General features: G+C 34.7%; 1 protein-coding gene across 1 annotated transcript; it reads left to right on the forward strand.

Moving 5' to 3' along the window:
- Window positions 1-3,037: 3,037 nt before the first annotated feature.
- On the forward strand, window positions 3,038-24,663 carry lhx4 (LIM homeobox 4). The gene is made up of 6 exons (XM_056464421.1): window positions 3,038-3,271; window positions 6,662-6,833; window positions 11,414-11,616; window positions 18,307-18,461; window positions 20,069-20,240; window positions 23,018-24,663. Exons 1-6 carry the CDS (start codon window positions 3,187-3,189, stop codon window positions 23,404-23,406), a joined length of 1,176 nt encoding a protein of 391 aa, XP_056320396.1. The 5' UTR covers window positions 3,038-3,186; the 3' UTR covers window positions 23,407-24,663.
- Window positions 24,664-25,096: the final 433 nt, after the last annotated feature.

The following is a 25,096-nucleotide window of genomic DNA, read 5'->3' on the forward strand; positions in this document are numbered from 1 at the left end:
TTTTAAGGGTCAATCCTCAATATTAACAAACTGTTAACAAATAATTTTAGATCTATAAGCTACTTATTAATAATCAGGGTAGCATTATGGCTTTATTATTTGTATGTGTTTAGGTGGGTAGAATTAGAATAGATTTAGAGTAAAATCATACTTTTTAAGTACTAATAAGCTTATAACTTATAATAAACTTTACCCCCCCCCCCCCCCCTTAAATATCTTAATTATAAACAGGTAATAAGCCAGTAATTAATAGTGAGAATTGGGAATTAAACTAAAGTTTTACCTTACTTTTATTATGGCATATTTATAATAACATTTATTTGTTTAATAGTGCTGTCCTGTTAATTTTTAAGCGTCTTCAAAACGATATAGTGGATTTATTTTTTAATTATAGTGATAAAGGATTTTACACCCTGATCTTATTTTCGTCTGAATTTCTGTGGAAATTGTTTTTAAATACTAGTTGTCACGTGAATCTGTCCAAGTTTGCTGGAGAGTAGATTGAAAGGTCGAGGGGTTGAAATTTGATCTGTCTTTTACCGATATGATGGAGCAGCAGCTCGTGGTGTCAGAATGCGGATAGTGTGAAATACTGACGGTAATTAGAGGTGCTGAGGTCAGCGGGAGTCGCACCCTTTCGCTGAATTATAGCGCACAGGTCTCTCATTGTTCGGACAGGTGCCCTGTAGTGCATTTTATAGCGACTTTGAGGCGCAAAATAACTGCGCGCGCGTCCACTAATACGTGGATTAATGTATTTAATCGTGTGGCAAAACATTGGTGCTTTAAGAGCATTTGCTCCTCTGTTCTGTTTAAGTAAGACTAAATTCACATTTTCACTTGACCATCAGCGTAATTGAATAATCTGCATAGTAACTCCTCGCCATAATCAAAATGAAAATCAAAAGCGTGGCCCTGGATAATTCCCATGTCCACCATTGGCCCGTGGAGAGGGAATCCGGTGGAGCTTGAGGTCTCCTGTGTTTGCCACCATTTAATCAGCTTGACGATCACTTTCATTTAACTAAATTACACTGGAGCCATTAAGCGAGACTGTGGGATTGCGTACTTTCAAATTTCGGATAATCTGACTTTGATGACACCCACGTCTTATTTACATATCTCATGGCTGCTGGTGATTAAGCCTATAGTTTTACTGTATTTTACACCATGCAGGCTAGATAGATAGTCAAGAATTGAAATACGTTGTTTATATAAATGAGAGGATTTTAATTGTATACGATGTTGTTGTAGGTGACGGGCCATACTTATTAGTGTTCTAGGTATCAAAGCGTTTTGGGAAGGGGCTGTGGAATTACACAAAGTCTTTTTGGAGAATAGAATAGAATAGAATAGAATAGAATAGAATAGAATAGAATAGAATTATAATGTTTGAGGAAATGATCTGTCAAAAAATATTTCTTTCTTTTCAATAATCGTGTTAAAATGTAAGACAGAATAAAATTTTGTTTATACAGTTGTGAATAGTCATATGATGCAAATTTATTTTTACTTACAAGTAAGCTAACGATTGTATTGTATTTAGTTTGTTATTTCGCACATCTTTTCTATGTAGGCCATACCGTATGTACATAATAAGCCTATTATAATTAAGGAGTAATTTATAAGAGAAAACTCACACTAAAGACATAGACTATAAATAGAAAAGCAGAGAGAGTGCGGATGAGACTGAAGCCTGTGTTCGTGTACGTTGTGCTGTCGGAGCCCGCGCGCTCTCGCGGCACATTATAGTGTCCATGAAGAGAATTGGAAGTGAAGATTGAGTTCATCTCGCTTGAACTCCGCTCTCTCCAGAGGGAGAAAAGCTCGAATGAAATGAGTCCTGTCAGGATCGACTGTGTCGAGGCTGCTGATAAACAACGTTAAGGCTCACTCAAGTTTGATTTTGTTTGTTTGTGTTAGGGTTTTTTTTCGCAAGCGTTTTCCTGCCATTAAGCGTTTTATTTATTTATTATTTATTTATTTATTTTGATCAGAACACTATTATTAGAGCCAATTTGAGCTACTTAAAGTGGAACTGTTTCTGTTGAGCTATATATATATATATATATAATATATATATATATAATATATATATTATATATATATATATATATATATATATCAGAAAATAAAATATATAAAATCAGATTAAATATTGGTCTATTAGCTCTCCAATTATATAATATTCCGCGATTATGCTTTCTCTTGATATTCTTTTCTTTTATTTTTGTGGTAGCCTAAAGGTAAGATACTGTAAAAACCTACTTATCATTTACATTTTAAAATAATAATCTCTTACCGTTTATGTTAAGACAACCAGTTAACAAGGTTTAGCCTATGATGATACATTTGCGTCTTTGATTGTTATTTATTTATTAGTTTATACTCTTCAAAATAGCTTTCACTCTCGAAAAGACACTGAAATATTCTTTTGTGAAGCCAAAAATGTTCATCTAAAGCATCTTTTCAAAAATAAGAAACCGCTAACATCCAAAGAACATTTTCATTCCACAAAAAGGTAATTGTCGGGTCATTTAGTTTCAAATGTTCTTGACACTTAGCGAGAATCTATGGATGGTTCTTTGGAAGTATTTTTTTTTACCCCAAATGGCTATTATATGACATAACAATAAAGACTCAATTTTGAAACATTTATGTTCAGTGTAGCTGGTCTACATACACATTCCAGTAGCCGCATCTCAGCATCACACAGACATATCCATTCGACATCAAAGCAACGCTAAAAAGCTTTTCTTGAAATATTCACACAAGCCCAATATTTACTTGACTGCACCCTGGCAGGTCACAAAAGGGTCTAAAAACACTTCAGACCCGGAGATTTGGGTAGCGGCCCTGTATTCATCGTCATCACTTCCTTATCGCTTTTTGTACTTACCTGAGAGCTCAAGCCACACGAGTTCCCGCCTCTCTGGTCCCGTACACGCCTCCCATTGGCCCCCCGGGGCAGTGACGTCAGGGCCACCCCTGCAGTGTGAATGAATCAAGCGGTTTGTGTGACACACGGTGAAAGAACTCACGCGCGAGCGCCCGACTGTTTCACGAGGATACGCACAGGCGCGAGGACTCTAAAAGGACACTATCCGGGGAGAAAAAATATTTTATGCACATCTGAGATTCTCAGACCTCCGCGAGCGTGTGCATGTGCGCGTTTTATCGGACTGGATGAAAATGATGCAAAGTGCGGCTGTGCTGCCCGGCGAAAGCGCGGTGAAGGGTCTGCCGGACATCCTCGGAGTGCCACTGCAACGTAAGGGATTTTTCTTCTCCTTATATTGATTAGTTCATCAGAGAATTGGCAGGCCTCCTCCGGGCGTCTGCGGGCCACTACTGTGGAATAACATGTAGCTTTTAATTAAACTCCACTGGGGAATTGTATGGGCCACCAGGACGAGCTGTGTGCTAAAATGCCATCGACCGCGCAGCACTGTAAATATTAATCTTAGATTCCGATTTAGTATCGTGCATTTGATCCAAAAATAATGTTATGACAATAACAAATGAATTTGTATCTTTAAAAACTTTAATAATTGAGTTATGCAACACATTTAATGCCATAGCATCATGAAGGTGGCTAAATATAAATCTAATGATTTAGAATCTGAATTTAAAATTAAATTAATGAATCCCGGACAGATTTTACGTTGTTAGTTCGCATACCTGGACAGAACAGCTATGTATAAATTGCAGCACATCTGTTGAATAAGTTGATGCAGTTAGAAAACAGTCTAAATGTGCTAGAAAGGAAACAACGAGAAAGAGAAGAAAATAACCGGATTTTTCTATATGCAGTGGTTAAACGGAGCACAGTGCACGCCGTGTTATCGAAATGAAATGGAGATTATAAGACCATCTAAAATCAGCACTTGAACATTTTTATTAAAAATGGCATTGCCTATTATCTTCGCATCTGGTCCTTATCAGTCGGAAGTTAATCTGTGTTAGGCCTATATAATCTGATCTCACAGTCAAGATGGAGTTTGAATTGGATAAATTCCTGACCCAATTATTCACAGGCGGGCTTCAGAAATCTACAGATGGCCTTAAGAAATCTTGTTTTTTGCGTTTTCAGTTTCGTTTTGTAAAAATAAAGAGAAAGAAGAGAAAAATAATTATTATCTATAATTCGCACCCAATAAAATAACAATTTGACCAAAGAATCAAATGCTGGGGTAGATGTGTTTAAAGAAAATCGACCTCTTAGTATTTCGCTTAAAGAATAGACAAAGGTTAAGTAGGCATATATAGGTCTGTCAGACGCTGATGCTTAATTTCATTAAATGATTAAAAGATATTGCTACTCAACCCCCCTTGGCGTATGAATGATGGATTAAGTGAGGATTATTTTAAGAGTAATCTGTTCTCGTGGTATGGATCTAAATATTATTATTTAAACGAATAATGTTTAAAACAACATATGGGCAATTATTAGTAACAAAAAAGCATGCAAAAACAGGAGAATACATGAAATGATAAAAAATACATTAATATCAGACGAATCCAGTGAGGTGATTGGTAAATACAGATGCATACGTTGATGTTTAAGAAAGGCCCGTCATGGTGGCCATCTTTTAATTGACTGGCTAATCAAATACGTCCTTAGTAAATGAGCGTTAAAAGCTGAAGACTGAAGTCGCTGTTCCTTCAGCACCACACGAGCATTCACTCTCCCTCAGTCTTCACACACTCACGGAAAAACCAAGTATAAAAAGGTGCAGTAACACAGCTAATTAGTAAAAAGCAATCCAGGCTGCGTGATTATACTCTAAATATCGGAAAAATATATTGTAGGTTATTGAAAAATAATGGCAAATAATGAAATAGTAAAATATTTTGTGTAGTAAAATGAAATAAAGTCCCAATGCTCTTGTTTGTATTTTATTTCTTATTTTTAAACGTTTAAATGACTGTTTTATGTATCAATTTATATTTTAGTTAATGTTTAATTTATATGTATCAATTTATATTTTAGTTAATGTATAATTTATATAGCATATTGTGTTATGCCTATCTATCTATCTATCTATCTATCTATCTATCTATCTATCTATCTATCTATCTATCTATCTATCTATCTATCTATCTATCTATCTATCTATCTATCTATCTATCTATCTATCTCTATCTATCTATCTATCTAACTATCTTTCTATCTATCTAACTTAAAAATAAAGAATTATATATTTTTATATAAAGTGTAAAATTGTCAGAATTTTTGCCAAATTATGACATACACAATATTTTGTGTAAATCAAAATAAATATCCTAATGCGCTTGTTTGTATTTTATTTACCATATTAAAATGTTTAAATTACTGTTTTATGTTTATGTACATATTTTAATTAATGTTTAATGCATGCATTATTTTAGCATATTGTGTTATGTGTGTCGTGGTTTGGTGTAAAGGTCAATTTTGTGAACTTGAGACATTTTCCGTGGGTCTCCATTAGCCATACACACGCAATGTTCACGTGATTACGGTTTTAATCACCTGCTGAAATCAGAATGACTTATTTGATTATAATAAATACTATCGTCGTGCTTGCATCATAATATCAGAATATCCATGCAGCCTATTGTTAAATCCATCAAAACGGCACTCGTGAGAACCTGTCGACAGAACAGAAGATCAGAGGGCAAATGTCGAAATTAAACATCACGATATTGTGATTACGAAAAATATGGGCGCCGAGAATAGCTTTTATTCCTCTCACGCATTGTCTTTATTTTACCGAATACGGTGAACTGCACGTAGATACTACTTTTATTTGATGTTTGGGTTTTGATTTCAGTGTTGTTTTTGAGCATCAGTAATTAAAGTGACCTACTCTCTCTCTCTCTGTTAAAGAATCGATGAAGCAGTTATATGATTTCAATCTCAATGTCTTCATGTCCTCGCCCGTTTTCTTTAGAGATATTGATTATTTACCAACAAATAGACATCTTTCCTCACCTGTCCACCATTTACCGGTCCCACATATAGGTTGTCTCCTGGAATGTGCTTTAATTACTAAAATGGTTATCCTTATTTAACATTTATTATTTATTAACATTATTATTTAACCCAATTTGACGTTGTACTAAGTCTTATATATTACAGTAATTCCATTATGATGACGTTGCTTTATTTGTATTTATTTATGTTGATCCATCTGCATAATTCTGTCGTTTTTATATGACCTCGCATTTTCAATAATAAAGTTAATGACATTTTAGTAATATGCCATGTTATAATTTATACATATTGTTATTAATGTTTTCCCCCATAATCATCATTTTATTTTACAATATAATAATATTCCAGACCTAATGCAATCCAATTGAAGAACGTGCTGATGATTTAAAACAAGACTTCACTCATATATAGCCGATTACCATTTCTAAACATTTCTTTGTCACAATATATAAAACGCTTGCATATTATAATCATACAGTAGCATTTTCATTAACATGAATATATAGTACTAAAGAATGAAAGTCAAAGGCACCGACGGTACGATCAGTCCATCATTATAACGTAACCGTGTCTGTTAAAATAATTAGTTTAAAACCAATTTAAAAGCATATAACTGTCACTACTTGTAGATTATTTTCTTGTTTTCACGTTTCACTCTACCAATTTCTCTGCCTGGCTCTCCAGAAATCCCTCAGTGTGCAGGTTGCAGTCAACACATCCTGGATAAGTTTATCCTGAAGGTTCTGGATCGGCACTGGCACTCAAAATGCCTGAAGTGCGCCGACTGTCACGCGCTCCTGGCGGACAAATGTTTCTCTCGCGCCGGGAACGTCTACTGCAAAGAGGACTTCTTCAAGTCAGTACAGCTCTTCTACACCTCTATTTATCTGTTTGTCATTTTAATAATCTGACTTCTCTGTTTTATTGTTTAGGCTAATACAAACCCAAATAGTAGAGTATGGCGATACAGCAAGGTTGTGGGTTCGATTCCCAGGGAAAGCAAATAACTGATATAATATGTTTACTTTTAATGCAATTTATGTGAGTTTGGATGAAAGACTTTCTGTCTGTCAGGCCTATTAAAATGGGTGGTTCTTTTTTTCTCAAAAAGTAAAGCTTTTTGCAGTTATTCTCCTTAATTTAATTTTGTAAGCAATAATTTAGTTTGTATGGTACTGTATTAGCTTGTCAGATGGTGATCATAACCACACTTTTTGATGCAAAAAAAAAGGAATCTGTTAAAACTGTAGACTGTAAGTAAATAACAATCCGGCCAGCTTATTTCCTCAGTCAGAATTTGCAAATTTGAATAATTAAAAATTAAATGTGTCTTAAAGCCTTCTTCTATTGGTTATTTTCACAATTTATGATGGCACTGTCAAAAATCCAAAATCTATCTATCTATCCATCCATCCATCCATCCATCCATCCATCCATCCATCCATCCATCCATCCATCTATCCACCCACCCACCCATCCATCCATCCATCCATCCATCCATATAGAGACGTTTTGAACTGATAATGCAAAATTGTACAAAATGTACCTTGGTTCAGTGACTAGAACCTTTCTATTAGTCTAAATTAAGTGTATTTAAATTAATCTACTCTAATATTGTTTTATTTTGATTGTATTAAATTAACGCTTTCTCCTGGATTTTGAGTCAAAACGTTGGCTGCATAAATTACCTAAAATTGTAAATGACAGAAAAGCAGAGATCAGTTTTGTAATTTCTCTTCACACAGAGACGATTCCTTGTGCTCTTAGTGCAGTTTGGCACTCAAGTGTGTGTGTGTGTGTGTGTGTGTGTGTGTTCGAGTAAAGATTCCCTGTCAGGCTTAATAAAGTGCTGTTTCATTTTTCTTGTGTCAGGTTAGGAAGCACAGTGTGCTTGAACTCAGCTGTAAAGACTGTCTGTTCCCAAATTCAATTCCCAATGCTATCCATACGAGAACTCAAGAAAGCAACTTTGCATTTTTTTCACCGTTCCTCCCCGTGTCTTCCCATCCTTTCTTTCCTCTTTTCTTCCTTATTTTTTGGCGATTGGATTTCCCCCTTGGCTTTAAGGAAGGAAATTAAGTTTGACTTTTATCCAAAACAGGATCAGTAGTGGCTTTAACCAAATCACGTTTGAGAGGTTTTAATGTCAAAGGCTTCAATGAGACCTAAAACGCTAGCAAGACTCAGAGGGAGGCTAACTTTATTAGCAAGCCCGTGGGGACAAAAGGAGGGATTTTAATGTTAAGGCTGCGGATGGAAGGAGGGGGATGGAGGAGGAAACGGGTGAGGGGGCGGAGGGGCTCGCCTTCCCGTTAATGTTGCAAAAACTTCACCTTGGTTAAGTAAAAGGAGGGTTTATTTAGCAGTATTCACACTGTGATTTACAGCCTATTCTGACTCAGTGCTTTATGAGGCGTTCTGTGCGGTTAGAGTGGACTCCTCTCTCTCTCTCTCCCTCTCTCTCTCTCTCTCTCTCTCTCTCTCTCTCTCTCTCTCTCTCTCTCCCTCTCTCTCTCTCTCTCCCTCTCTCTCTCTCTCTCTCTCTCTCTGCTTCTGCTACATTGATCATGACCGTTTGTCAACTGCAGGCACATGACAAGCACAAACAAAGATGCCTGCCGTAGTATTCACAGATTTTCTAACTTATTACTGCCTTTAGGGTTGATTGCTTATAAAATAGTCACATTTGCAACAGAAGGCGGAACGATGGTCAGGCCTACAAGGTACAGGGTTAAGAGTAGGTAAACAGTGAGTTAGTTAGCATGAACAAACAATAAACCCTACTTTTATAGCAATCAAAGTAGATAATGTTCTAACTTAATATTGTTATTACTAAAATTATTATTATTAGGTTATGCAAGCTGTTTTAAGTCAGTTTAATGTAATGTAAGTTCAAATGACACATAAGGTTAATTTAATTCGACTTAAACATTTAAGGCAACCAGTATTTTGATACAATTTTTGTTAGGCAGTTAATGCAAACTCTGAACAATATTTGTAAAGCATTTAATAATTGGTTGTTGATGCTTATCTAAAATTAATTGATTTCTTATTTATTTGTTATCATGAGATAATACATTAGTTATTGTTAACTAACAATGAAAAGTACTTCTACAACATTTAATAATCTTACATTGTAAAATAAATTATATGGATGGCTTAAATAAACATTTTAAGTTGAATCAAATTAACATTGAGTCATTTTAAGTTAAACTGACTTAACAGGTTGTATTACTTAATACATTTAATTGAAATATGATTAACCTGTAAAAATGAATTCCTTCATGTTGTCCCAACACAAATCTTTTAGGTTAAGTTAATTGTTTTTACAATTTTAAGTGGATTGAAAAACAATTAGGTTGTTAAAACACTTTAGAATTGTGTTGTTTCAACTTAGTTTTAATAGTTTCAAGATTACTTAGTTTTCAAGTGCACTCTAAAAAATATTGTTTAGATCATAAAAATGTATATTTAAGTTACAACAACATCTAACAAAAGTTCAGACAACAAATGTTATTATGTTAACCAAATTACCTTTTCTTCTTCAATCAGAGGCATTTTACATAGCATAAACTCTATTGTTTAAGTTGATACTGTTTCAAAATGTTTTTTTGTTAAATGTAAAATAAATCCAGTGTTATGTACTTAATTACCATATTTTACATACACGTTTTCAAGTTTAGAACCTGTAATAAATTAAGTAGCTGAAATTGTTTAATTTTTGTATGTTTTAAATTTACTGTTCATTAGTTGCTTGTAGAAATAAATTCAGCAACAACATTTTTTGTCTTCCTGTATTTATTTTTTTATTTGAAACGCAGTTTTTCAGTATTTTACAAAACAAAAATGTGTACTGTCTCATATATGGAAAAATAACAAAAACACCAGTGTGTAGACTTAAAAAATACAAAACAACATCAAGTAAAACATTAAGAGAAAAATCTTGTCTGAAATAAGTAGAGACTTCAGAAAATAATGTTTTTGAGATGCATTACTTTTGCACTGGGCTTCAGTCCATCAAGTTCAGGAAATTTCATAAGTATATTTAAGTTCCTTGAGTTAGCTTAGATTCAGAGCATAATATTATGCCCATCAGCAGAACGCAGCACCTTGAGATATCCATTTTGTTTAGGATTTTCATTTCCATTTGTGGTTCAATTCTAGACTGATCACCAATGATGGAAATTGTCATCACTTTTCTTTCAAGGTCCTCCGCAAAGTATTTGTAAAGCAAGAAAAAACTTTTTCGACACAGCTAACATCAACTGTATTTACCAGGAGTAGCCAGCACTTCAGTGGAATGGAGAAAATTGATTTGGAAATTAAATAAAACTCCGATATCTCACCTTAAAATGTCTTTTGTGCCAAACAGTCTGCCTACAACTTGTAAACTTGAGCTTTGAAATCCAGAACTCTATTTGTGTGGAAAAATTGAGTTATCAACCTAATTTCTTTGGGTTGCTACAATTTAAATATAATTTCAAACTGACTGACAGACATATTTACCTTTAAATTAGCTGCATTTTCAGTTGGTGTAATTATCAATATTTTCCTGTTGTGAAAACTTAATAAAATTATTCTGACAACGTAAAAGTTTCAATCTAATCTGCAATTTAGAATTTTTAACTTACAACAATGTATTAAAATATGTAGTGATAACAGACCTCTTGAGTTCTTATATAGAGTGTAGTTTTAATAAGCAGCGAAAGCCTTTTTTTGTCTTGTATAAGTTATAATTAACATAAAACATATGTTGTCATGACTAATTGCTATAAATTTGAATTAAATCGGTTGACTTTTCGGTCCTACTTTATATTAAGTGTCCTTAACTACTATGTACTTGCATCAATATATAAATTCAATGCATTGAATGTGTTTATAATGTATTGGAGAATACTGGTGCTCTTGAGGTGAGATACAGGTGAGTAAAAACTTGTATTTAGGCAATAAATGCATTGTAACGATCTATTAATTATAGTGTGAGTACATATTAGTTAAGGCCACTTAATATAAAGTGGGACTGACATTTCACAAGAAGGTTTTGTATGTTAATGGTATAGTTAACTACAGTAGTTAACACAAACTAACAATGAACAATACTTCACCTAATCCTTAAAAATGAACTAATTTGAGTTCATTTTAATCAGCTTTTATTATTATTTTAGAATAGTAAAAAATCTATTATTAATTTAGAAAAAGACAAATTGGAGAAAATTACAGAAAAACAATGCGAAATTTGCCTTGTTTCAGTTCTTATGTCAGTTTTAAAATGTTCAAACCTGTTAACATTAGCAACTTAATGCACTTTACAGTAACAAACTATAATCAGCTTTGTATTACTTGCTTTAATACCCATGACTAAATGCTGTAGAGCACAAGCTGCCACTGTAAGTTTATCTTAGTGATGTGTTTTTCTGTTTTTGTGTGTGTCTGCAGGCGTTTTGGGACAAAGTGTGCGTCGTGCCAGCAGGGTATTCCTCCAACACAGGTGGTCCGGAAAGCTCAGGACTTTGTGTACCATCTTCACTGTTTTGCGTGTGTGATGTGCAGCAGACAGTTGGCCACTGGAGATGAGTTCTACCTCATGGAGGACGGCAGACTTGTGTGCAAAGAGGACTACGAAACAGCCAAGCAGAACGGTGAGCTGCTGATTCCAGATCAGGGGAAATCAGGCCTTCTTCAGCTGTGCATTCTGAGCAATGTAACTTCTAATAATTAACATGATTGTGTTATAATTTGGGGAAGTGTTTATATAAAAAAGAACATATGTCTATTATGATTTCAGAAATATACTGTAGTAAATGTACGCATGGTTATTTTTTATCCAACCAAAAAGATGTAGAAATAGAACTAAACTAGTACCAAACTTTTTCACAGTGTAAATAATTATGCTGAAATCTTTTGATTAAATTGGTTTGACATTTCACAAGGTTTCGTTTGTTAATGTTATAGTTACTACATTTGTTAACACTGACTAACAATGAACAATACTGCAGTATTTAATAATGCTAATGACATCTAATCTCTAAAATGACCTTGATTGATACTTTAGTTTGTACTACATTAGTTTGTGTGAAATAACAATGAACGATTATTTGACAGCCTTTAATAATCTTAGTTCATAATAATAAATAGTGTGCATTCTGAGCTATCTAACTTCTAATAATCAACGTGATTGTGTCATAATTTGGGGAAGTATTTATACAACAGGGAATGGATGTCTAAATCAAAAATGTACTAAATCTACTTAGTGTATACTTATTTTTGTATCCCACCAAAAAGATATAGAAATAGATAGAAATAAAGTACTAATCTTAAATATAGCATATGTTACTGAGTTAGATTAGATGAAGGTTTCACCGTAATTAGGATTTTTTTTCTAAATCTAAGAGTTAAAATTTAAAATCCTGCTCTCTAAATCTATTTGTGTTATTTTATCACATGTGCTGGAGTGTTTTAAACTGAGACGAATGAACTAAAACCATAACACATCACAGAACTGAGACATGATGTTATATATAAACAAACAACCCCCCCCCCCCCCCCCCAAAATGCATACATTTCATTAAATGTGGGAAATTGCACAGATTACCTTATATGAACAAACTTTGAACAATAAATTATCAGTAACATTTATGAGATGACATAAAAGTATGTAAAATATACCATATATAAAATATGTACATTATAAAAAATAGAAAAACACACTTAGGAGATAAAACGATTAACAAATAAATGATTTTCGCATTTACTTTGAAAAACTGTACTGAATCAAAGAAAGATGTTTACCTTGGGTAATTAATCAATGTGAAGAGTCTCTAACAAATATCAAAGCTTGCTTAAATCTACGACAGAAAGAGCTTAGCTCCTCTTTTCTTCTTTGCAGAGTTCTCGATTTTAAAGTTGTGGTAATCTTTTTGAATCACCTTGTATAATAAGCCATGATTAGCTATAAAACCTGTGAGATTAATTTATATAAAATATGAACAAACACCAAAGATAGAGGAAACACAGAAATCAAAACATCAATGAGATATCACAAGTCCCATGTAAAATATAAATATGTACATTTAATAAACATGCAAATATATTTAATAAAAATATATACATTTATTTAAAATATAATTGAAAATATTAAATATTGTAAAATTATCCGTTTTATAATATGTATTTTATGCATATGTAATAAATGATAAGAATAAATATGCAAATTTAAAAATTTGCTAAACTTGGTTTAAAAATTTAGACTAAGTTTAAAAAATCTTTAAACTTGATTAAAAAAGATGATTAAAAAAGTTTAAACAGATATATTTATAAAGAAACAAAGAAACAAATATATATAAGTAAACCCCTTACAAATCAACTCCTTACTAATTTTTTAATTCATATTTCTAATAGAAAGCTATAAAATATTATGTTTGTGCATATACATTAGATTAGTCAGTACTAAAGCAAAATCTGGAGCTTATCTAACAAAATAACTTACGGTAACAGTCCAAAAACTAGTACAGCCAAATTTATGTTATAGAAAAATATTAAATACAAATTTTAAAAAAGAGGAAAAATCAGGAGAAACAAAAAATAAATAAATAAATAGTTTAGTTGAAATTTTGTAGGTTGTAATATTTTTTCAACATTTAGATTGAATTTAATTTTATTATCTTCCTATTTCTAAATATGTTTGGTGACTAAAATATTATTTTAATAAATATATCTTTTCAATAAATCTGTTTTGTTCAAATGCACCAAAATACACTGCCTATATTCACTGAGAAATACATAAAAATATTTGTTTTCAAAATGGGGTGTACTCACATATATACATATATATATATTCAAACTTTTATTATTACAGACTAATATAACAACAGCAACAACATAAAAGCACATAATCCACAAAACAGACAATAACCACTTACAAAATACAACATATACATACTTAAATTCTTACTTAGAGACATGAGTTATAGCAATTACTAATCACCCATTTGAACTGAATCTAGCTGCTGAATTGCCACACGTCAAGCTTTTATAGAGCCTGCATGTGGTTTGCGCAGTAGATGCTCTGCTCAAGCCTCGGCCCACTTTACTAGATTTTCTGTCCCAATTGGAAATCATTGTGACAGCAGAGTTCAGGAGAGGAGATGCTGTAATTAACTTCTTCTTTTACAATCATACCGAGACGCTGAGAGATCAGAGGAGGCAGCGGGATGATAGTAAGGAGACAAAATCATCATTAACTGCAGTCTCACGGGGTCTCCGTGTCTGCATATTAAGCCTCTGGGTGGTCTGACCTCTCATGGATCTGCCTCTGAAAGCCCCTCGCGCTGTATTTATGGAGATTTCTGTGGGCCGTTGATTGATTATATTAAGTGATGCAATGCACTTTTACGGTAGGGCCCCAATAACTCGCACCGGCATGCCATTCTCCACCGAGATTTATTCCCTTTTCCGGCACAGTGTGACAGTTTCAGGAGAGTATCGACTGGCCATGTGTGAGCACTCGCTCTCATCGCAGAACACTCGTCTTTACTCGTACTTTAAGCAGAAGACATGAACCGCTCACCTGCTGCATGGGGGATTTACTTTGCTTCAGGTTTTTTTTTTATGGGGGGGGGGGGGGGGGGGGGGGGGGGATGTTTTTGTTCAGTTGTCTAATGCCAGTGCCAAAATAACCTTCAATATTTTCATGCAGTTCGTTCCAATGTGGTGATTTGTAATGCCAAACAACATAGAAGTACATCAATCTTTAATAAGTGAGGTTTATTAATAAACTAATTTCGAGAGGATCACGTGCTTATGATTTATCACAGCCGGTCTCATATTAAGCTAATCAGTATCATCCAATCATACAAGCCATAAGCTACTATAAATAACCACAGTTTTCAGTCCACTTTATCTTCGTTTGGAAGAAACCCCCCTTCCTCCCCATTCTCCTCCTTCACTTTAGATCGGGCGGCACGGAGGCCCAGTGGTTAGCACTGTTAGCCCCACAGCAAGAACACTGCCAACCCTGGTCCTGCCAGGTCGGTAGGTGTTTCTGTGAGGAGTTTGTATGTTCTCCCCGTGTCCGCGTGGGTTTTCCCCGGGTTCTCCGGTTTCCTCCCACCATCCAAATATATACATCATGCATAACAATGAAGCATTGGTCTAGCCCCCTTTTTTTCCTCACGTGTTCCCTTAGCTACTGCAGACGGGGAGTTCTGAGATCCACCGAGCTCAGGCTCCCCTCTTGCTCTGCAAACGGGAGGAAGCCCCGGGCTCGAGGATCCCTTGAGCTCGAGGCTCTCTCCCGGGACAGCATGCCAAACAAGCTTTTGATGAATCATCAGCTAAGTGTGAACTCTTGAATGTCTGTTATCATGAAGATTCTTTTTTCTTTTGTAAAAAACACTTGAAATTTAACATGAAATAACACTTTTTTACATTTTAACTCTCTCTCCCTCCCCTAAAGCATCCAAATTCAGTTGAACAGGTAAATGTGTTGTTATACATGGGCTAAGGCAAAGAAAAACATATGAAGAGTTCAGATGCAAAAACCTCTAAGTGCCATCTGAAATTTCCATCAAAAATGAGCATTATTCTCAGCCTCCTTTGTTTATGTTGAGTTATTTCACTTTGAAGACCGTGAAAAGAGCTTATTCTTTGCCAATCAAAAGTGAAATTACTGAACCTAAACACAGGAGTCTGATATAAATGGCCATTTTAGAAGGAAATTTCAGACAGCATTTAGAGGTTTTTGCATCTAATCTCTTTATATACTGTATTCCACATACAAAAATACACATATACACAAATCAATCAATTAACCAGTAGCGTGAGAGGTATTTGCTTGTGCCATTGTATGGTTAGATTCCAAAAATTGTATAAACAGATCCCCGATTTTATGGTAGTCCTTTAATTTTCCCTTTATACTGTAGGTGATTCTTTCCAGTGCAATGTAATGTGTCAAATCTTTTAGCCAGTGGTCAATTGATGGACTTTTTATGTTCTTCCAATAGAGTCCTATCAAACGCCTTGCAATAACAAGACACATATCAATCATCTTAGTTTGATAACCTGGTAATGACAAACTTACAGGAAATAAACCCAAAGTGCATGTTTCAGGTTGGTTTTAAAATAATTAAAGAGATTAATGTGATTACGTTTTGCCAGAAAATATAAACCACTTCACATTCCCAGATACAATGAAAGAATGTTCCTTTATGTTTTTGGCATTTGAAACATATACTGTATCTGGGATGTTTGGGTTGAACTTGTTTAGTTTTTCAGGTGTAATATAAGTGCGCATTGCCCAGTTATATTGGATCACTTTAAATCTAGTATTAATTGACAAGTTCTGGGCTTTAACACATATTTGACTCCATTCTAAATCTGTCAGGTCATATTGCACATCTGTACACCAAGATTCTTTCTTGGATTCTTATGTTTCTTTAGAGCACCTGACCAATTTGTTGTAGGATTCTCATAAAACTTTATTTTTTCTAATTCAGTTTGTAGAGGTCTAGCTAGTGAGTTGTTTTGCTTGACATTAATATTGCCGTGAATTTGTAAGTATTTTAAAAAATGCGTAATTGGGATTCCAAATTTTTCCTTAAGGTCTTTAAAGGACATCAGTGTATCTCCTTCAAATAAGTCCCCAATCTTTCTGATACCTTTTAATGCCCACTGTTTAATGCCAGAATAATTGTTCGCTGGTTTAAAATCTTTTTCAGATAGGGGAAAAAAAGAAAGATTTGGGACTTTTCCTAGTGGACACTGAGAATCATTTCATACTGTTAGGGTGTTTTTAACAAATGGATTTTTAGTGGTCTTTTTCAAATTTTTATATAAATCAGTGTAGAAATACATCTCCATATCCATCCCTTTTGCTATCGTTGATTCTATTTATCATAAATATTTTTAATGATATAAACAGTTCTAATTGAAGTAAGTGATGTTTTTCTGAACGTTTTATATAATCTAATATAAAATGTAGCCTTTTGTAGGTATAATTTACAGTTTGAACCCAAAACTGAGCAGTCTGTCAGATGAAGAAGAGCCGGAGTCAGAGATTCAATTAGAAAGAAAGTTTACTGAAGATAGTTTGCAGTTTCATCTGCTTCAACACTCGCAAATGAGTTTGTAGGCCGCTCAATCACAAATCACCAACTATTATACTCTTACATAACGTCATTAACTGTGTCATACATAATTGGTTAAAACCACCTTGGTTAAAACACAGATAGACTTAAAAATCCATGCCCATGTATGAATTTAACAAAAATGTTTCTTGATTTTCTTGATTTTATATATTTTCTACATGAAGTTGAATGTAAAATGATTATCTCTTTTGTGAAATTTTAACTCTTTGTAAAATCCTTCATCAAATATTTTGAAGTTTTAACAAAGCAAAGACGTTTTTACAATATTTTAATTATATTCTTGTGGAAAAATTATTATTTTTATGAATTTGGCTCAAATAGAAGCAGTTTTTACATTTTAATATTACACTTAATTTACATTAATATTATTTTTATTATTATTATTATTATTATTCATGCATTCATTTTCTTTTTGGCTTAGTCCCTTTAATAATCAGGAGTTGCCACAGCTGAATGAACCGCCAACTTATCCAGTATGTTTTACGCAGCGGATGGCCTTCCAGCCGCAACCCATCACTGGGAAACTGCCATACACTCTTACATTCACACACATACACTACAGCCAATTTAGTTTACTCAATTCACCTATAGCACATGTCTTTGGTGTGTGGGGGAAACCAGAGCACCTGGAGGAAACCCACACAAGCATAGGGAGAACATGCAAACTCCACGCAGAAATGCCAACTGACCCAGCCGAGGCTCAAATCAGCAACCTTCTTGCTGTGAGGCGATCGTGCTACCCACTGCGCCACCGTGACACCTTATTATTATTATATTATGTAGCCAATATGCTGATATTATATTATATTAAAATTTGAAAAGACTAATATTAAAGTTAACATTGTCTTTAGATAGATAGATAGATAGATAGATAGATAGATAGATAGATAGATAGATAGATAGATACGTATATACTACTTTTATAGCATTAAATACAATCATATTAACCTATTTAATTAGACTTTAACCTTACAATGTTATTTATAAATATTTTAAATATATCATTTCAAGTAACAATTAATTATTTGTTAACTAAAAACAATCCAGACTGTAGTTTTATTCCACATCATCTCAATGATTGAATTGGGTGGATCTGTTCATCCAGCCAAAAGCAGACAAAGGCCTCAGTTACAGTCCACTTCAGTGACAGTCTTGTAACAAATGCCTATAATTTGTGTGTTTCAGATGATTCAGAAACAGGAGCGAAACGTCCACGCACCACCATCACAGCCAAACAGCTGGAAACTCTCAAAAGCGCCTACAAGAACTCGCCAAAACCAGCAAGACACGTGCGAGAGCAGCTCTCCTCAGAAACGGGTCTGGACATGAGAGTGGTGCAGGTCAGACTACAACCACATCATCAGCCTTAATATCCCATTCTATACCAAATTTCAAATTCCCTGACTAAAAAGCTGGATTTCTACCACTCATAATGAATAGAAAAACAGGCAGCTGTTGTTTCCCTCCAGAGTTGATCATTCTGTGTTCGCCAAACGTGCCAAATTTAGAGGAGGTTGCAATTTCTCTGAATTGCCGCAGATATAATTCTGCCATTAAGGACACTGTTCAGATTCCTTCTGTGGCATCTGCACTGATTTATATCAAATAACATTAGATGCATCATCTGACATTATCACAACGCGCATTCAGCCAAAACCTATTTGAACAAAGCTGCGTTCGTTGCTTCGATCACTAAAATTGTCATTTTTAATATTGTTTGTCTAATGTGGTTGTGGAAGAGAATTGAACCATTATATTTTCATCATTTAGAGCCATTCTTGTATCAAATATGATGTATGTAGTATACATTATACACTGTAAATAAAATGCTGGTTTCCACACAATCGATTTGTGTCAGGACAACATGAAGCAATTAGGTTGACTGTTTTTTTTTTTTTTTTTCAAATTTAAGTGGATTGAACATAAAATAATTAAGTCGTCCCCCAAAAAACTCAAGAATTGTGTTGTTTCAGCTCAATTTTAATAAGTAGTTTGAACAAACAACAAAAGCCATTTTTTAAATGTGTATGGTAAAGAGGTAATTTTCTCTCGGTTCCTTTCAGTGTTTGCTTTATATAAATTACACAGACCAATAGTTCTTGAGGTCAAAAAACACAAGTGTAAGTTGTGTAAATTTGTGTATATAGCAAAACAAAACAAGAATTTTTGGCGTAATCCTTGAGAAAATTTGCTTTCATTTCATTCCGCTATCATTTCATTTTAGGCCATAATAATTTAAGCTTTTCTGTGATTTTTCCATGACTTAGCCAAAAAATCTATAGAATTCCCTGACTTTTAATGTCTAAAACCGACCTTTTAAAAATCCATGATATTCCAGAAATTCCTGTTGGTAGGGCTGCACAATATTGGAAAAAACATACCTTGCGATGTTTTGACTTTCTGTGATTTACCTTGCGATGTTTCACAAGATAACTTAATTAAATAACTTAATCTTAGATTGATTGGGATGATTTTTGTAGGGGAATGCATTTCCATAAAATATAATCAACAAATTAAGAGCAGAGATAAAGTAAAGCAAATATACAAATGAAGGAGTCTAAAAGTATACAGGTAGAGAACTAAAATAATCAAATATACAATAAAGGTTTATATTGTCCATTGTGTAAATAATTAATACAATTAATCTTTGTTAAAGCTACAAACACAATAGTTCCTTGAGCTCAAATACTTTCGACTCGCTTAAAATTTACATAAGCTTTAAAAAACACAATTGATAAACTTTTTACTTCATGTTAAACTGAAATGACTCAAAATTCTCATGTGTTCTGAACGGTTGTACCTGGTCAACTATAATCCTGACTCAGCTTTGGACATCCTGCATGTGATTCCTTTTGCAGAATCACACATTGCAATATCGATGCAAAAGCAATATATTGTGCAGCCCTGGTTTGTACCCTGATGTTTACTGAGGCTTCTATGTCTGCAGGTGTGGTTTCAGAACAGACGGGCAAAAGAGAAGCGGCTGAAGAAGGACGCGGGCCGGCATCGCTGGGGTCAGTTCTACAAAAGCGTCAAACGTAACAGAGGCTCCAGTAAAACAGAGAAGGAAAGCTCAGCCGACGATGCAGGACTCAGCGACAGTGAGCTCAGTTTCAGAGGTCCGTCACTTTACATCTCCCACCACTCTAAGACTTAGTGTTCTTGTCAAAACCTTTCCTGCCTTCATGAATTCATTTCATTTGGAAAACAACTGCATTTGATGAATTGTTTGTAATATTCAAATGAGGTTTTTGGTTCATTTTATGATTATTCATTTTTTTTGTGAGCCCGTTTTGAGAACTCATAAAAGTCTAGAGCTGCTTTCAAAGGGAGGTCGTGTTTACGAGAAGTGTAAGCAGCGATGCGCAAACTCTATAAAAATGGTGAAGCTTTTAGTCAATTAGAGAGGAAGCACACAGCGGCTTTGTTGTTGTTTGAAAGAACAGAGTCAGGTTTGTGCTCCTGTGTGTATGGAGAGTAAATCACAAATACCGCATCTCAGATCTTTACAGGTGTGCCTAAGCCTCTTTTTAAATTACCTTTCATTAAAAATCTGTTCAATCCTTGGCCATATTCACAATGCAATCATGCAGCTACTTAAGTGCAGTTTATATGAATCATGAAATCACAATAACGGTTTGATAAACTGCCATTTGAACTCAGAAAAAAAGTCTGGCATGAGATGAGATGAATTGAGTTGAGTTAAGAAGAGTTGAGTTGAGATGAGATGAGATGAGATGAGATGAGATGAGATGAGATGAGATGAGATGAGGTGAGTTAAGAAGAGATGAGTTGAGTTGAGTTGAGATGAGATGAGATGAGATGAGTTGAGTAGAGATGAGATGAGATGAGTTAAGATGAGTTTAGATGAGATGAGTTGAGTTGAGGTGAGATGAGATGAGATGAGTTTAGATGAGATGAGTTGAGTTGAGTTGAGTTGAGTTGAGTTGAGATGAGATGAGATGAGATGAGATGAGATGAGTTGAGTTGAGATGAAATGAGATAAGTTGAGATGAGATGAGTTGAGTAGAGATGAGATGAGATGAGTTAAGATGAGTTTAGATGAGATGAGTTGAGTTGAGGTGAGATGAGATGAGATGAGTTTAGATGAGATGAGATGAGATGAGATGAGTTGAGTTGAGTTGAGATGAGATGAGATAAGTTGAGATGAGATGAGTTGGGATGAGATGAGTTGAGTTGAGATGAGTTGAGTTGAGATGAGTTAAGATGAGATGAGTTTAGATGAGTTGAGATGAGTTGAGATGAGTTAAGATGAGTTAAGATGAGTTGAGATGAGATGAGATGAGAAGATATGAGTTGAGTTGAGTTGAGTTGAGATGAAATGAGATGAGTTGAGTTGAGCTGAGTTGAGTTGAGTTGAGTTGAGTTGAGTTGAGATGAGATGAGATGAGATGAGATGAGTTGAGTTGAGTTGAGATGAGATGAGATAAGTTGAGATGAGATGAGTTGGGATGAGATGAGTTGAGTTGAGATGAGTTGAGTTGAGATGAGTTAAGATGAGATGAGTTTAGATGAGTTGAGATGAGTTGAGATGAGTTAAGATGAGTTAAGATGAGTTGAGATGAGATGAGATGAGAAGATATGAGTTGAGTTGAGTTGAGTTGAGATGAAATGAGATGAGTTGAGTTGAGCTGAGTTGAGATGAGATGAGATGAGAAGATATGAGTTGAGATGAGTTGAGATGAGTTTAGATGAGTTGAGATGAGATGAGTTTAGATGAGTTGAGATGAGTTTAGAGGAGTTGAGTTGAGTTGAGTTGAGATGAGATGAGAAGATATGAGTTGAAATGAGTTTAGATAAGTTGAAATGAGATGAGTTGAGTTGAGTTGAGATGAGATGAGATGAGACGAGTTGAGATGAGACTTTAACAAGACGTGCAAATTGTGTTTCTGATTGGACTGAACGACTGCCATATCAAGCCTGCACACCATCATTTAGTAAACTTTATTCCACAAATGTTGTTTCTCATTCTAAAATTGAAATATGGGTGGCTGTGTTCCAGATATAGCTGGAAGTGGGAAATTCAGCTGTGAACTGTCCCACTTTTAACCTCAATGTGGTCAAGTCAATCGTGCGTCACAGTCACAATAGGTGTGAATATTTCATAAAATACTCCAAAAACAAAAATAATTTCATTTAATGGCTGTAAATTTGGTTTCAAGTTTCAAAAGTGTTGACAGTTTTGTTTTATAGAAATTTTTGAATAGTACACTCTTGAAAATGATGGTTCTTTATTGCCAATGAGGGTTCTATAAAGAACCATTACATTCTTTATGATGGGGATAGGTTATTTTAATTATTAAAATATTCTTTACACTGAGAAAATTGGTGCTTTAAAGAAGTGTTCACTGAAAAATTCATTTGGGAGCCTACAAAAATGGGATGGAAAAAATCATTTTGGACCCTTTATTTTTAAAGGTCCTGTGAAGTGCTTTGAAATATGCATTTTTATTCGATGTTTGACATAATCTCAACAGATACATGAAGACAGACTGGGACATAGAGTACCAGGCAATAGCAATTTGTTTTATCAACTTCATCAAAAGCGTCCTGAAGGGGGCGGGGCATGTCAGACACTTGAGAGCATTGATTGGTCACAATTTGATGAGAAACTGAAGTATGAGGTGACGTGAATAAAATCATTAATCCTTTTAGGTGGATGTGACAAACTACAAGCTTTGCATGTTTATATCTGTTTATATCTCCTAAATGGTCACTGTTTTGGTGCGCAATAGCTTATTGATATCCTAAAACTAACAATATTGATACCAACATCTAAAGAACTTAAATTTAATTTCATGGGACATTTAAGAGCTGTTATGTTGTATTATGAGTGAACAGTTTTCAAACTGATGTTGTGTTCTCTCTCTAACAGACGATCAGATCCTGTCAGACTTGGGTCATGCTAACGGCCTGTATGGCAGTGTCGGCGATGTCTCGAACGGTAACATGCTTAACGGGAGCTTTTCTTTGGATGGTAGTGGGCAGCCTTACCATGACCTGCGGGCAGGGAGTCCCTACGGCCTGCCACAGTCGCCCTCGTCCATCACTTCCCTGCCAGGCCACACTCCTCTACTCAACAACTTAGGCTTCAGTATGGACGGCCTCATGGGTCAGGCCGGTCAGCCCAGTGTGGGTCAAGCTCTGAGAGCCATGGCCGGAGGCCCAACCTCTGACCTATCCACAGGAAGCAGCACGGGATACCCAGACTTCCCCACCAGCCCGGCCTCGTGGCTCGACGAAATGGACCACTCTCAGTTCTGAGGTCAGACACTATGAGGGAAAGTGCGCTACTATGGACAACATTTTAGAGACGTAATTCCCAGAACTGGCCACGTTTGACAGTGTTTGGTATGGGCAAACCGCCATGGAATGCCTGCACTGTATCATCATTTTGTAACTCGTATTTTTTCATCATTCTCAAAACTCAATTGGAGGATTTCCAGCATGAGAACCCCCCGGGCCACCCTGGAAAAACAATCACGATCCAACGCGCTTTTGAGAGCAAGAGGGTTCCATGCATGTTTCCGAATGAGGAGGAAAATTGTCCACATTCAAAATGCAGACGCACTTTACTGTATGTTCCTCCTCGACTGAATACTGGAAACAGAGGAGCGCACCGAGCAAGGAGAGATATTTAAACAAGTGGCACAAGTGTATCTTTCCTATTTACAAGGGGTTGGGATTTTAAAGATTGACACTTTCTAAACGGCTCTACTAGAGATGGCCCTTCACGTCCGTCAACAGGCCTGAAGAATAGAAAAAGGTTATTTTTTAATAAGGACGAATCTGCATGCACTGCTCTGAGTTTTAAAATCTCCGTGTCAATGCTTTTTTTTTTTTGTTATATCCAGGAAGATAGATTCAAATTAAGGTTATTATTTATTTATTTTTTTGTATTACCACATTGAAATGTGTTTTCGTTCCTAGTCATTGCTCCATGAGCAAAACTTTATATATTTCAATGCATTTGGATGTTATTTATTTCAGAGCAGATGACAGTAGTGGATTTCCATTACACAGACACAAGTACCTTTATGGCCTGATCAGTTATTATCAAGCAAAACAAGTGAAAGGGAAACTTACTCTGCTATATTGTTTCTTATTGGACACGTTTAAGCAACAACTGTGAGGATTTAGTGTTATTCATTCCTGTTTTGGGTACCAGTGTCAGTATTATGAAGGGTTGAGTTATGGGAAAGAGTACAGTGATGTTGTAAACACAAGGAGAATCATTTTCAGTTTGATACTGCAAAATTGGACCCACACACTGGTAAAAGGGATGTTATGCTGAAAGAGTGAACATAAGCTAACAAGAGCAACATGGACAAAAAAAAGAAGAAAAATAACCATGTTTTTGTTGAGTCTTAATGGCTGTAAATTTTGTAAAGTCTCAAAAAGTGTCGACAGTCTTGTTTCATGAGCACTATTTATTGCTATGGATCTTTGAAAAAAAGAGCACTGAATTTAGTCCTATATGCCTTCTGTCCAATGGTATGAATTGTGTACAGTCAAATCTATATGGAGAAATAAAGTCGAATCGTCTTTGGGTTACTGCAGTTTTTTTTTTTTTTTTTTTTACTTCAGGCTGTTAATGACTGCAAAGTTAAAGAAAAGACTTGGATTAACACACAATAGTTGTTTTGTAGAAAATCAGTTTGATTTTCATTCAAATAAACACATTACACACATTGTAAACAATGTCCTTTGGGGTTTTCAAAAATGGAGTCTGGAAAACATTTTGGAATAATAAGGCAAAAAAAGTATGATAATAATAAATAAAATTATTATTATAATTTAAGATAAGCATACTTATATAAAAGAAAATAGAATACATTTGGAATTAAAATAATATCATAATTACAGGCTAAATAATACAAAATATATGATTGCTCAAATGCAATTAATTAATTAAACTAAATACTTTCCACATTTTTAAATAATATTTTATAAC

The sequence above is a fragment of the Danio aesculapii genome, chromosome 8 (genome assembly GCF_903798145.1).
Source record: "Danio aesculapii chromosome 8, fDanAes4.1, whole genome shotgun sequence".
NCBI classification, from domain to species: Eukaryota; Metazoa; Chordata; class Actinopteri; order Cypriniformes; family Danionidae; genus Danio; species Danio aesculapii.

What these genes read in the sequence shown, in the direction of transcription:
- lhx4 (XM_056464421.1), top strand. Translation starts at nt 3,187, where the DNA reads ATGAAAATGATGCAAAGTGCGGCTGTGCTGCCCGGCGAAAGCGCGGTG. An exon ending in TGCAAAGAGGACTTCTTCAA is followed by an intron (nt 6,834 to 11,413) that starts GTCAGTACAGCT and finishes GTGTGTCTGCAG; the next exon opens with GCGTTTTGGGACAAAGTGTG. An exon ending in CGAAACAGCCAAGCAGAACG is followed by an intron (nt 11,617 to 18,306) that starts GTGAGCTGCTGA and finishes TGTGTGTTTCAG; the next exon opens with ATGATTCAGAAACAGGAGCG.